This window comes from Psittacula echo, assembly GCF_963264785.1.
Source record: "Psittacula echo genome assembly, chromosome: 1".
NCBI classification, from domain to species: domain Eukaryota; kingdom Metazoa; phylum Chordata; class Aves; order Psittaciformes; family Psittacidae; genus Psittacula; species Psittacula echo.
In genome coordinates this window covers 154,039,264-154,053,109 of record NC_137735.1, presented here as the reverse complement: position 1 = coordinate 154,053,109, position 13,846 = coordinate 154,039,264, and the positions used below count along the sequence as shown (strand labels likewise).

General features: G+C 38.5%; 1 protein-coding gene across 1 annotated transcript in view; it reads right to left on the bottom strand.

Moving 5' to 3' along the window:
* NELL2 (neural EGFL like 2) overlaps window positions 1–13,846 on the bottom strand; it is a gene marked incomplete at both ends in the record, with an annotated part of 153,296 nt that overhangs the window by 77,560 nt on the left and 61,890 nt on the right. Inside the window, 3 exons of the mRNA XM_080634423.1 lie at window positions 7,044–7,172; window positions 10,177–10,279; window positions 13,093–13,184. Coding sequence (XP_080490549.1) covers window positions 7,044–7,172; window positions 10,177–10,279; window positions 13,093–13,184 — 324 coding nt within the window. The remainder of the gene's footprint in view (window positions 1–7,043; window positions 7,173–10,176; window positions 10,280–13,092; window positions 13,185–13,846) is intronic.

Here is a 13,846-nt window from a genome sequence, read left to right as displayed (position 1 = left end):
GGATGTTGTATATGATTAATTAGTGAATTCTGAAATTCAGGCTTACGGAGACTCCAATTCATGATCCATCCCCCTTCAGCACAGCACTCAGAAATAGGTCTTTACATTTGAATTGCAAAATAATCATCTTTTTTTTTTCCCCATTTATAACAGCTTCTCATCATTTTGAACTGGGAATGTCAAGAATTTAGAAATACTTGCCACTGTTAGTGTTTTTGTTTTCCCCTATTCTAAAAGGGGAATAAAGAGCATTTATGGTTTTATACAGAAATCACAAATATATATCAGATTCTTCTTAGGAAGAGACAGCACAGATTGTACTGCACGTGGGTATTTTAAAACCCCTTGCTGGAAGCCAGATGTACACATAGTACCTGTAAGCTGTGGTAAGACCCCTGTGGTGGGCTAGACTGTATCTGGGGTTTGAGTAGGAGGAGCACATTCATGCAAGCTATCCATTAGACTACTGCCTGTTCTACAGGAACAAGTGCTGGTATCACAACTCAGCTGTCTCTCCAATGGTGCCACACTACTCAGAGGAGCGTAACAGATACAGTCAGTGTGGCTGCTATTGCTCTGCACTCTTCATAAAAGAATATTTATTTTAAGTCTGGTTTGGTTTAATGCCAGGCATTTCTGTGTGTTTGTTACAGCTCTTGGGATCAAGATTCCACATATCGTTAAGATGCTTTCAGACTGAGATTTTTAAATTATGAAAGAAACTCAGCAAACTGCCTGTAAGTACTTTTTCTCAGCACAGGGACAGCAGCTGATTCTTTCAGTAGCCGCCTCCCGGCTCCTAATGAAAACTGAAAAGGAAGGAAAACAAGACCAAAATGAAGACTTTAGTTTCTTTTCTTTTTTGCTTTCAGGTTTCTGACTTAAGCAATTTGTATGAAAAAATTCATCTTAATTTCCCATTTGAACCAAAATGCAACATATGTTTTCATTGCTGGTGGAAAAGGGCTGCTCTTGGTACAATAACGCATCTCCTAGCAGCACAGAGGAGTTTAAAAGAGTTTCCAAGAGGCTCCCTTTATATGATTAGTTTCAGCTTTTTTTATCATAGTAACATAACTGTCTATCCTGGCTACAGGTAGATGATAGAATCAGTGTGAACATACTGCCTGTAGAAGTAATTAAAATCAAATAACACTGAATCACATCCTGCAATTTGGATGCTTAAAAACTATCCCGCTGCTACAGGCAGTCATACTATCTGTACCCCAGTATGCATCGCACTCTATGAACTGGTGTCAGGGATACTACTTGCACACTTTAAGTTAGGAATATGCTTCAGTATCTTCCTATGTAAGCACCGTGGCAGAGAAGAAGGATCTGGCCCACTCTGACACACTGATACATTAGAAGTGGCTTGATAATTCTTCCTATTTAGTTTTCTCAGTAACATAATGATGGAAATAAGATGACACTGCCTTTGCTGAGAAAAATATTGATAATTGATACCATATTAATGCCATTTAATATGAATGTTTAATTTAAATATTAATAATGTTTAATTACTTTTTAATAGAGAATTGGAAATAACATCCTGCCCTCCTGGAGTGAAAGTTTTTCTTTCTGCTTGATTAGTTTTTTCAACACAACCCAAAGATGACAAGGTAACGACTCAAACACTGCCAGTTGATGGAGATGGAAATCTTCATTTCTTAGCTATATGTGCTACTATTGCCACATCACACTTACAAAAAAGAATCTATGCATGAAAAGAGAAGCTTGGATAACCTTCCCAGTTTCACAAAACTGACAGCACTGACGAGCTCCTAAGTAGGACTCTCACCCAAAATACATGGTGCATAGCTAGCAAATAGCCCAGTAGTGGTTATTAAAAACCTAGAGGACTTAATATAATAATTTTTAATACTCTGGGATTTATCTCCATTACAGAAGTCTCTATCTTACTTATGCTCTTCTCAATATTACATTTGTTTCAAGAAGAAATGTATTGTTGATCACTTGGCCACTATGTTGCAACACATATCCTACTGCAATTTGATTATCACTGTTTCTCTTTTGTAAGAGTTCTTCTCTTCACTGCAATTGGTAAAAATCAGACTCATTCTGAAAATGTACTTTACTTTTGTAATCCAGTAGTTAAAAACAAGATTAACAAAAGATGGTACTAACTAGGTAAGTGAAGAAGTGAAATGTTTTTGTTGCTGAGGAAGAAGGCTGAATAATGCATTAGTATTTTTACCAGAAGGCAGGGATAAATAGTAAATCTTTCCAACCAGAATGCAAACGTACAACTCTGAGCTAAGGAAAACCTGATAAGGTCCAACAGAGTGGCACTTCCAGCGTGCTTCAGATACCTACTCTGGAAAGACACAATTCATTCTCTAAGACTGCCTGTTTCCCTCTACTGACAATGACTCAAATCAAGCCAGTTTATTCAAAAGCAGATTTATAAACTGTCCCCTCAAGGGACAATCATCTGTGAAGCTGATGCAATTCTCAAATGTAGATGAAGTCACTCAGTCTTTAGTCTCATTTCAGCTGCTACACTCGAAAAGGGGACAAAACATGGCAACAGCAGAGAAACTAGAAGAGTTAGGAGGAAAACGGATACATTGAAATGATAATGGTTTCACAAAAATCTGTTTAACAATATTATATGATCTAAAACTGTTGAGATAAGTTAGCTAGGCTGTGTACTGTGCAACTAGTATAACTAAATTCCCAAATCAGAAAATAAACATTATGGTCCACACACCATAAGATAAATAAATTTGTGATGTGGTTGACCCTGGTCAGCAATTCAGCACCCATTAGTCTCTCACTCATTCTCCTCTCCAGTGGGATGGGGAAGAGAATTAAAAGAGCAAAAGTGAGGAAAAACTCATCGGTTGAGATAAAAACTGTTAATAAGTGAAGAGGGAAAGGGGGGAAAAAAAGTGATTCAAAGGCAATCACTCTCCAGCTCTCACCAACACACTGATGCCCAGCAAGTCTTAAAGCAACAGGCACCTTAGAAAGGGTACCCTGTTTTTACTGCTGCGCATGATGTTGTATGGTCTGGGATATCCCTTTGCTCAGCTGGGCCCAGTTGTCCCAGTTTTTCTTTCCCAATCTCTTGTCCACTCCCAGCATACTCACTGCAGGGAAGTGAGAAACAGAGATGGCCTCAACACTGTGCAAGCACCATTCCACTGTAGTTAGAACATCCCCTTGTTATCATCATTGCTCTAGTCACAAATCTAAAAAATCACAAATCTAAAAATCAGAGCACAACACAGGCTGCTATGAAGAAAATTTACTCCACCCCAGCCAAAATCAGTACATGATGTAAAACAGCCTCTGTATCACACAAAATCCTCTTGATAAAGAAACAAATCACCAGTTTTTCTCAGCTCATGTTCAGTCCTGGTGCTTACAAATGATTACTGCATTCTCCTGTCTTTTTTCTTGAGCCTACTCTCCTCTCTAATGAGCAATCCTTGGCAACACCTCTGAAGTGAAATCAGAGATAGTTGAGTGCTACTCTTAAATCAGAAAATCAGGCATCAAACAATCCTTCCAAGTGCAGTCTCCAAAGGGTACAAGTAACACCTCCTCCCCCAAACACAACTTTTGAGGACTGCCAAAAGTGCATGACATGGTGCATGAAAACAGCTTAGGTTCAAGGAACTGAAAAGAACGTGTAAATCTGCCACCAGCAGACTATTTGGAAACCAACCATATTTTAAATATGGGTATATTTCATTTCTCTAGACGTATCAGAATATCTTAGTAGCCAAGAGTAACAAATTCCATCCTTAAAATCTTTTTCAGCGTAACGCCACCACAAATGTAGTGGGAGTTGAAGGTGGTCTGAAATACCTCCCAAAGGGTGATAATCAGCTTGTGAGCACTCCAGGTGTTGCTTTGGGAAAAACTAATTACACTCCATCAGAACATCTGGTTTTGTAAAGCATTGATGTTAAGCTATACACCAAGGATGCTATATTCAAAAGCACCTGCACCTGGGCAGCACAGCACAATCCATACCTAAACTGCCCACAAGGTATCTCAAACTGCATAATAATCTGAGACAGACAGTAGGTTTCAAAGTACTTGGAATAAGGCTTACAGCACACAAACAAAGGAATCCCAATATTCTAAGTGCTGTTTTTACACAGTCCTTCAAGGGAAAACTGAAAGTGACATAAATATTAACAAATATTATTATTATGAAACAGAAAGGTATCCATCATAACAGTATCCAGAGACATCACACAGCTTTGGAAAAGCACCAGTTCTTTCTAGGACAGAAGCCAAACTCTTCCATCATTCAGATGAAATATATGTAGCTTTTCCAGACCCACACTGAAACCAGCTTTGAATATTTTTATTTTTGGTCTTCTACCTTACAGAGAAGTTCTGCCAACGGGAGCATCATTACTTCCGTTTATTCTTTGAACTTTGACAGTGCTGAGGCACAAATCAGGACTGTATTTAGTGAAATTTGGCTGTAACACAGAATCAAGGCATCCAATTTTGCAGTACATCTGAAGTTTGTGAAGTGCAAACATTGAAACAGCTCTCATATCCACAGGGTCCAGCCATTACAAAAAGCCTTCTCTGAAAGGCTTTGTATTAACTCGACATTTCTATACTTGGCACTGCTAGTAATTAAAGCCATGATAATGGCACAGTGAAGAACGGGTATGGGCTGAGAAAGGCAGGTAGGGACCATTTCAGCCTTTCAAGATGAGAGACAGGACTCTGAAAAGACTTGGTGTTATGCTATTGCTATTGTGCCCTTTGCTACTACATTGTTTAATATTAAGGTAAGAGTGTCTTTCCAGAAATAAAAAAAAACCCTCAGTGCTCAAAGAGACATTTGGGCTGGAAAAAAGGATATAATACTAAAAGCACAACTCCGAGGAAACAAGGATATTTCAATCCCTGCTGCTTCTGTTCCACAAAAACAATCCCAAATTTTAATCCCTAACCTTATTTATTTCCCCTCTTTCCAGCTGCACATTCAGGGACAGACACCCAAGGTCATGTTTGGACCTGTGTACCAAGTGTACGTAGTTCAAGCACAGTGTCTACACTGCAGCTACAGTACGTAACTAGCAGCAAAGGTAGGCTGTTTTGCCTGCTGAGTTAGCTTTGCCCTTGGCTGGGAGAACTTCATCTGGCTGGGACCCAGTCTCATGAGTTCTGCTCACATGGGCACGTCTTCCTAATAGGACTTCTGTTGTCTCCAAGGTAAGCAACTGCTCTTGGATCAGGCTACAAATCATACACATTTTTAAGAGAGAATTTAAGGCATCCAAGTATAGTAATATATAAAATTATTATTTTTATGTAAATAATGTGTCCCCACCTTTTATTCACTTACGCGAGTTTATTGAAAGCACTTAAGCAGATGGATAATTACCACCCAGAAACAATGTCATTTGCCCATACAGAAGTAATCAGCCAAGAAATCTTCTGAAAAGATCATCATACTGAATTCAGGTAGCGCACAAACTGGTAAATCTACTCATTATACAAATACATCAGTCTTACATATGATAACCTACTTTGTCCTCATCTAAGTATTTTCTAAGTATTTCATCACCGATGCCAATCAAAAAGCTTCATCTAGTTTTTGCTTATGACATGCCTGGCAAGTTTCACATATAGCAACAGACTAATTTGAGTGACATGCAGATCACTAAGAGAGCATAACTTGGTTTTTCTGCTTTCAGTCAGCAGAGTAACAATAGAGCTGCAGAAAAAACCTTCTTAAAGCACCGGATTTAAGCATAAGTCCATTGCTCCAGTGACCCCCTCTAATAGGAAATGGCTAATGAGTTCCCAGAAATGAGATCTGCAGCCCAACCTTCAGCATAGTCTCCAGGTAAAAAGTGGCTGATGCTGCAACACAGAACAAGCTATACAGCAGGTCCTGATGTCAGATGCCTGCTGGGACATGATGAGGGGCAAGGGATTTGTTTCTGCATGATTTTTAGTTCTCAAAACAGGCTTCCACCAGAAGGCTTGCCACAAAGATTAAGCAGAGATGTATGTGGATCTGAATTAATTGCACACTCCTCTCCTGAAAACAGTCATGAATTCTCAAATCTAAATCTACAGATGATCGTTCTCTCTGATATTAATGCAGCTACTAACTCAAGCCGCAGGCATTAACTTTTGTAGAATTCAGCCGCAGGAACAGTCTTAAAATGCCTTGATTCATCCCATTTAATCGTGCATTGCCAGAGAACGATCCACATATTAGACAGAGCTGCAGAGTACCTGAAGACTCTACTCACACATGCTGACTTTCAATTTAGCAGGCTAAACCTGAACCAAACTGCTTATTAGTCAAAGGCCATCCTGCTTCCAACACTTAAGCTGCATGGTACGAATGGCCTGATAGTACACTAGTATTATGTGTTTGCAGAACCAGGGTTTTCAGGAGGAAGAGCAACAGCTAGCACAAAAGCTAGGAGACTGCACAGAGGACTTTGGCTGTCGCTGCTGGAGTGGGGATGTGGGGTTTTTTTCCACAGGATTATGTTAGATTGTAAAGGCACAAATTATAGAGGCTTCTCTTGTGATTAAGTAGCTTGCTGCTCCCTGATATCAAAAGAGCAGCTCAAACAATAAATCATTACTCAGTATGATTAACAACACTAGTATCTACTCTATAGCATTTACTTACTTCCTGGGGAGAGAGAATGGGAAAAGGCAGCAGTGAAAAGAGAAACTAAATGTTATACCTATGCGTTATTCAGATGGTTGACTTTTAGGTTGCCTGAATATCTGAATATTATGAAAAAAAAATAAAGGGAAAAAATTTCCTATAGAAGCATGTTTCTAATTCAAGACTCAGCCACACCAACTTGCCACTTTGACATTGATCAGACTTTTAATTTCTGTTCTTTTAAGAACTAAATTGAAAAGAGAATTCTTTTTGTTGATTAATATGCTGCATATCTAACTCTTAGCATTTAAGAGGTCTATCCCTTTGACAACTTATGAATCAATACGTTCATCCCATGGTAATTTATACAGAGGAGTTAAGAATCTATACAAGGTATTACCTTCACAGTAAGCATTGTCTTCTCGAAGGGCGCGGAAGCCATCTCGGCAGCTACAGACAGCTCTGTCATCTAGGTTTCGGCAGACCGAATGCTCCATGCAGCTATGTCCTTCAGTACAAAAGTCATGGCCTGTACAGAAACAAATATGATTGAGAGTTAAAAAGAATCCAGGGATTTTAAAACACCCCTGTCAAAGACAGTCCTATCTTTTTCTCAGTTAGGTCAAAGAATACCTTTCTATTGTCCATGAGATATAGAAAAATAAATTGTATCAAGCATGAAACAGATGAAAAGAGTAGTAAAGGCCACAAGAACAGGCTGTCTCTAGGTCTTCGATTCAATTTCAAGTTATGGCATTGATCTAAGGCAGCTGAATAGGAGGCTTACTTAAATCCCCTTACTGTCTCCTTGTCACTGTAAAGTACTTTTATAGGATGCTTCTTAATATTTTTTTGTTGTTTTTTTTAGGACGTTTATAAAAGAGCTCAATAGCTTGGACATTCAGTAGCTCATTTACAAGTGCCATCACTTCTTTTCCTACCACTTTTGACTCCCAGGTGTATATATAAAATCTTTCCACATTTAATGGAAAGTCTTTGATTAACATTTCCTTGTTTTGTTTTTCTCTTCCCCTTATTCTTTTCCTTTCAAGCTCCACTGACTGAATACTCTCCCCTGATTGAGTCATCCTTTGCATTTCAGAGAAATTTATCTTTAAAATCTCCCCTTATAGCCATCCCTATTGCCTATTCTCCCCCTTGCATTTTTCATCAGTTTCACCATTTTGAATTACACCTTCATTGCAAATTTATAAGAATCTGAGTTTTTGCAGGCTGGAAAATTTAGATTGAACCTTTAAACTCGGTAGTTGTTTGGGTTTTTTTAATTCCTCCTGTTTGCTCTCATGAGATCTAACGCTGCTTTGCTGCTGAACACCATTAAATCTTCCTTTATTATGCTGAATTCAAGATGGCTGTAGTAACTGATTTGAAGCTTCTGCAATTTCCACATCTGTCTATAAAGGTGTGGTGTTTGTCTCCTTCATTGTTTTCTCAAGAATGTCATTTGTTTAAAGCTTCCTTTTTTAGCTGAAGCATTAGAATTGATCAAGCAGCAATACTTCACTGTTGTTTTCCAGTAACTATTTTCTTCTCTCAAAACTCCCACAGGAGAACTGGGGAATGTGGGTCAGGCTCAGGGGACCATGCCTGGTGTAACAGAAACAGCTCCAGAATGCAAGCTGGAATCAGGCTGCAACACAGGTCTCTTACAAAATAACAAACAAGTATTTGTTGGCAGTAAGGATTATTATTTTTATCACTACACCTGGCTTCTGTTTCATGTTTTGCTATGAAAGAGCTTCTATCCCTAACGTCACTGAAGCTATGTTAAATGAGCACTTCAAGGACAACGGCGGAGTCTGCTTGCAGGTCAGGTGAGGTCAGAGAGGTGTTCTGCACTTGGGCAGCTCAAGAACAGTGCGAAGCAAGATAAACCAAGCAAAACAAGATAAAAGAGACAGAATAGCCCATAAAGGCAGAATGTTTGAGTGCTGAGACCCAGAGACAGTCATGATGCAAACATCACAGACCTACAGCGATAAGAGAGGTTGATTTTTTTCTTCCTCTCCTTTCTCCCACTGTGGATTGCCTCCCCAGAACCTAGAGATATATTATCTAGATGATGTTACTTAAATGTTATAATTCATTGTCACTAACACAAGGCTGTTATCTAACATAGGACATTAGGAAGCAAAAAGCTTTACACTTTCCTTAGCGTTACAGAATCTTCAATACCCACTGATGACAGCAGAAGTGTGTGAGTCAAAAGCAACCTCTGGCCATGGCAACATCTACTCTTTGCTTTTTTGTTGTCTTCCTCATTGAAGCCCAAGTTAATGACAAAGCAATAGTCTTACTTTTTGATTTCCTGGCTGGGATTGGTTTGTATCAGATTTTTGCATTAAACAGCTAACAATATACATGTCATCCAGAAAGGGTTAGGGCTTTTTTACTGATTTTTTTGTTATTCTGAAGATTCTCAACACTTCTGTATCAGCTGTATTAATAAACAAAATACATGCTACTGAAGAATAGGATACAGCAGCTTCTTGTTTAAAGAATAAGCTCCATAGCTCATGAGAGACCAAGCTAGCATGGTTCAGGGAGGATAAAATAGTTCAGAAAGAATTCATCCAACATACATTAAAATTTTCCAACTCTACTAAGCACAAGAAACAGAATTCTTTCCTCTAAGCCACTGAAGATTTTATAGAAATTATCATTAAAAAAGATCCTTTTTGACTGTGATAGACTTCAAAACCTATCTTCTCTTCAGTTCTTTTCTTCTACTTTTATCACTTTGCTTGATGTCATTAATCATATCCTTCGTGTTTGCACTGAGTAGCATGGAAGAAACTATAGATGCACTTGTCTTTACACCAAAGTACACCTAAAATCAGCCCAAAGAGTCTAACATCTTTTTTCATGCCAGGTATCGATTTATCTTATTTATCTACAGAAGAAACAGATGTAGCCACTTGAAGATGCAATTGCTCGTAGCTTTGAAGATACCAGTATTAGTCCAGATCAAAAGAGTGGGCTCAAGACACAGAGCACTTCCTGCACCTCTCTCCTTTCATAAGGAGCAGACTCGGTGCAACACACAAAGGTACACAGCATACAAAAACACTCCCCAAAGCTTCTGCTTCTAGATGCAGACTACAACCTCAAACAGGCGAACAAGTTACTCCAGTCTTCAAATAGCTGCATAGCACCAACAGCCATCTCAAAGCATTTCAGAAAGATGTTGGTGAACATGGATATTTCTCCAATGTCATTTTGTTTGGACACTGGAATGCATGAAGGGTAAAATCACTAATTATGTATAAGATTTCTTTGACTTTTCACCCTTTTTTGGCTAAAATTAAACACATTCTGAGAATTTATACCATTCAACATTTACAAACAATTTTCAGTTGTCACAATGCAGATGTCATCTATTCAGCTTCCCAAAATTTAGTGATCACCATGCGTAGAAGTGTCCTATTCAAAATTATCAGGAAAAAAAATCTATATAATCAGTAAGAACAGAAAATTACAGTGAGCTTATACACATCCTGCTATTACCTTACCTTTACAGATTTTGCAGCAACTGTGAGATAAGGGGATCTGTTGAGATTCTGGGCAGTTCAAAGCTGTACATCTATCTTTTGGAATACGCTGCATTTTGTGGTTCTGTTAAATTGAAGTAATCAATTAATATGGTGAAATATGAAAGAAAGATACATTATAACTTTAATGGGGTTTTAGTGTTATAATGTACAAACAAAAAACTGCCTATGCCAAACTTCAGGTGCCTTTGAAAACCATTTGACAGGACAATGTCACACAATAAAAGCATCAGGTACTCTCCTATACGCAAACCTTTTCAAGCAAGCAGAAGTGTGGCAATGACTCTCGTTCTTTTCTTATCTTAGATGTCAAGCAATTTGCCTCAGAAGTTTCTCTTGAAATTATGCCTGACAGAGTAACTATGGTTTCTAAGAAACTGAAGCAGCAGATTCCACTATCAAGGGTGCTCATAATGAATACTCTAAAGAAGCTGTTATTTATATAGCAAGTAAAACCAATCTTGAATATCTCTGATCTTCACACTGTGGTGGTAACACTGAAGGAAACTAGCACTGATTTGCTGTTAGGAAAGAGAGGGTTTCTCAGCTAAGTTTGGATCAGGCATCTGGAAATGTCCAATGCCCTGAGAATATCTTCAGGCAGTTGGAGCAGGTCACACACAACAATTTCAGCGTGACCACAGGAAATACTGCAGATGTACCACCTTTAGGCTCCCTCGGGCCCTAATTAATGTGTCTTGCAGCGCTCTAGTCATGCTATGGCAAAGACAGAACACAAGGCAAACAACAACATGCTCCTCAGAGGCATCTGCCTTAAAATCAGAGATCTAGTTACAATACAATATGAGCTCACTGAACTCATGACCCTATTATTTCTGCATGGAAGAAAAGTGCCTAAAATCATGCATATGCCATTGCATGGGTTATTATTATTATGGATCTACCATTTAATTTCAAATCCTCTTTTTAAGCATGAAATATAAAGATGAAGCACAAACACCATGGCCAGTATCAAAATTACTGCTCAAACTTAACCTTAAACAATTCTGACAAAGAAAGCAACCTTAACCTGGTAATACTGAACCAACCACAGATGTATTGTACACCAGGACAAGCAAAAGCCAGCAATCCCCAAAAATAAATAATAATAATAAAAAAAAAAAATTGATAGACATAATATTAATTGTAGCAGTCTAAATTGCATTTAATTCTTTTACACATTCTAATATAGAAGATAATTTTTCATTTACTTGTTCAGTAATATTCAAACAGAAAAGTGCATGCCTATAGCAGGCACAACTGCAGCAGTGAAACAAAACAAAAACTATGTTTAGAATTACATGCAGACAAAAAGAAGAAATTCCCTACACTGCCTTGATAACATCATTATAAGCCTGTATTAAATCAGTATTTGTGCCTTTCCTATTAAGTTTCTCTTCAGCTGGACTCACTAATTAAATCCTTTTATGGGAACTCCGGCAGTAATAAAGTAGTGCCCACCTATGACTTAACTGACCAAACACAGTTTACAGTATGTGGATTTTCTCCACTGAATTATCACTCATGAGGCTGTTCAGCAGAAATTGTATGTACGTCAGTCCATGAGAAAGCAGCATTTGAATCTGCCAAAGTTGCTACTTAATATTTCTACCAGGACAGTCAGGCAGCCCATAAGCAAAGAATTATAATCAACAAAACACTGAATAGCACAGCCAACAGAGGCAGTTTGCTCACACAGTATTGCACTTGCCAGCTGCAAAAAACACGAGGCAACATCACATAATATTTGGTCCCTTCTAACCCAAACTGTTCTGTGATTCTATTCTATGATTCTATAACTTCTGATGGTTGTTATTGGCATTTTAATGAATTGTAATTGTTAATCCATTGACTAATCACAGAATTCATGTCCCAGATGTCACGTTGAAAATACAAGCTCACAGCCCTGGAAGGCATACAACCCAAAGTTATTTCTGGTCATCTTTTCCTTTCTCAAAAGGGTTTTAAAGCACCTACTCCAGGTATAAAGCTCACAAAGATTAAAATCAGCAGCAGTAAGACAACAGTCTATGTCTACTTTATGAAACACACTTTTTCATAACCGTATGAAAATTTTTTGAGATTTCCAGGAACTGGGAATAGATAGCGGCAGCATGGCCAGAGGAGCCAGCTCTTTCTGTGCCCTAGAAACGTGCATTCAGGTTTCCAACTCCACAGCGTGCGGTCCCCTAACCAGAGGAAATTCCTCCCCATCTCTCCCCCAGAGGGGCAACGTGGGACTCACTGCAGCAGTTTGTTTAATTCTCAACCCGCAGCCATTCCTGGGGTATATTTTCTCCTTAAAGTGCATTTGTGCCCTGAAAAGCACTTCTGGTTATGCAGCTGGACAAGACTGACTCAGCCTCAGGCATCTGTCCACAAATAAAACAGCAGCCCTATTCTACTTTCATCACTAGAAATACCAGACACCTGGTGTGCCAGCTCTCTTCCTTTTTTTTCATCTAGCTTTTCCTATAAGAATTATCCTGAATTCCAAATTAAGCCCTCATCACATTCATGCCTCTCCCTTATCTAAGCACCTAATTTTTTACAATAACATTGCACGTGTGTCTATGGAAACATAAGGTAGTCTTCTGGGTGTTTTTTATTACTGATGATGTAGACAATACCTAAGGAGGAAAGAATGCAGCTTGATTGTCAAGCTGCCTAATCAAAGCTTACAGCTATGCAAAGTAAACTCAGTTGCAAAATCTGATGTGGAACACAGTAACACAAAATAAGCACAGGACCCCTTAGATGCTTTACTGTTGCCATTTCCTAAGGTAGACCTGTCTGAATCTCAACAGCTTGTTTCAGTGTGACTTTGATATTTCTAACATGCAAGATTTTTATTTTCTTTAACATCAACAGTCTTACCTTGCACTCAAACAGAACACAGTCCCCTGAGCTTGAATACACAGTTTCTCTTTGTCCTTCAAAGTAGGTTCTGCCTTCAAATATGCACACGGCTTCAGCAGAAAACAAAACAAAACCACACAATAATTTTGTCAGAAAGTGTTAGTACTCTGCTTATAGAATTGATACATTTTCTTAGAAATAACTCCATTTCACAATGAAAACATTGACTCAGCTGCAAGGATATTCTAAACCTACCTGCAGGACTCGATACCACAACAAAACAAATCAGAGGAGAAAAAAACCACCACAGAAGAACCAATAAAGCACACATATGGAGTACAGATAGCTATTGAGAGAACAGAAACTGTCCCAGGTCTTGCCAAGGAAGCTAAGACTGCCTGCAACACAGCTCAGGGCAAAAAGTCAAATGGTGAGAGCAGTGCAAGTGGCATTAATAGATAATCAGTTTCTTGAAGAAGAATGTTGCATGACAAAGGGTGCTCACATATTTATTAGTTGTCACAGTCCTTCAATGTTTCATCACTCTACATAGTTGTTTAAACATTACATGTTTGTATCTTATCCCAGTTACTTACCATTACCTGCTAAAGCATAAAGTTGATGAATTTTATTGTACAGGAACTGACCTTCAGTGACTATCTTCTTTTTTTACCCCCAACAGAAGTAGTATCAAGTCTCCAATGATCAAATGACACAGTGATCCTCTTAGGATCAGTGTTTGTTATACCACAGCCTGGGCTGGTGCCACCCC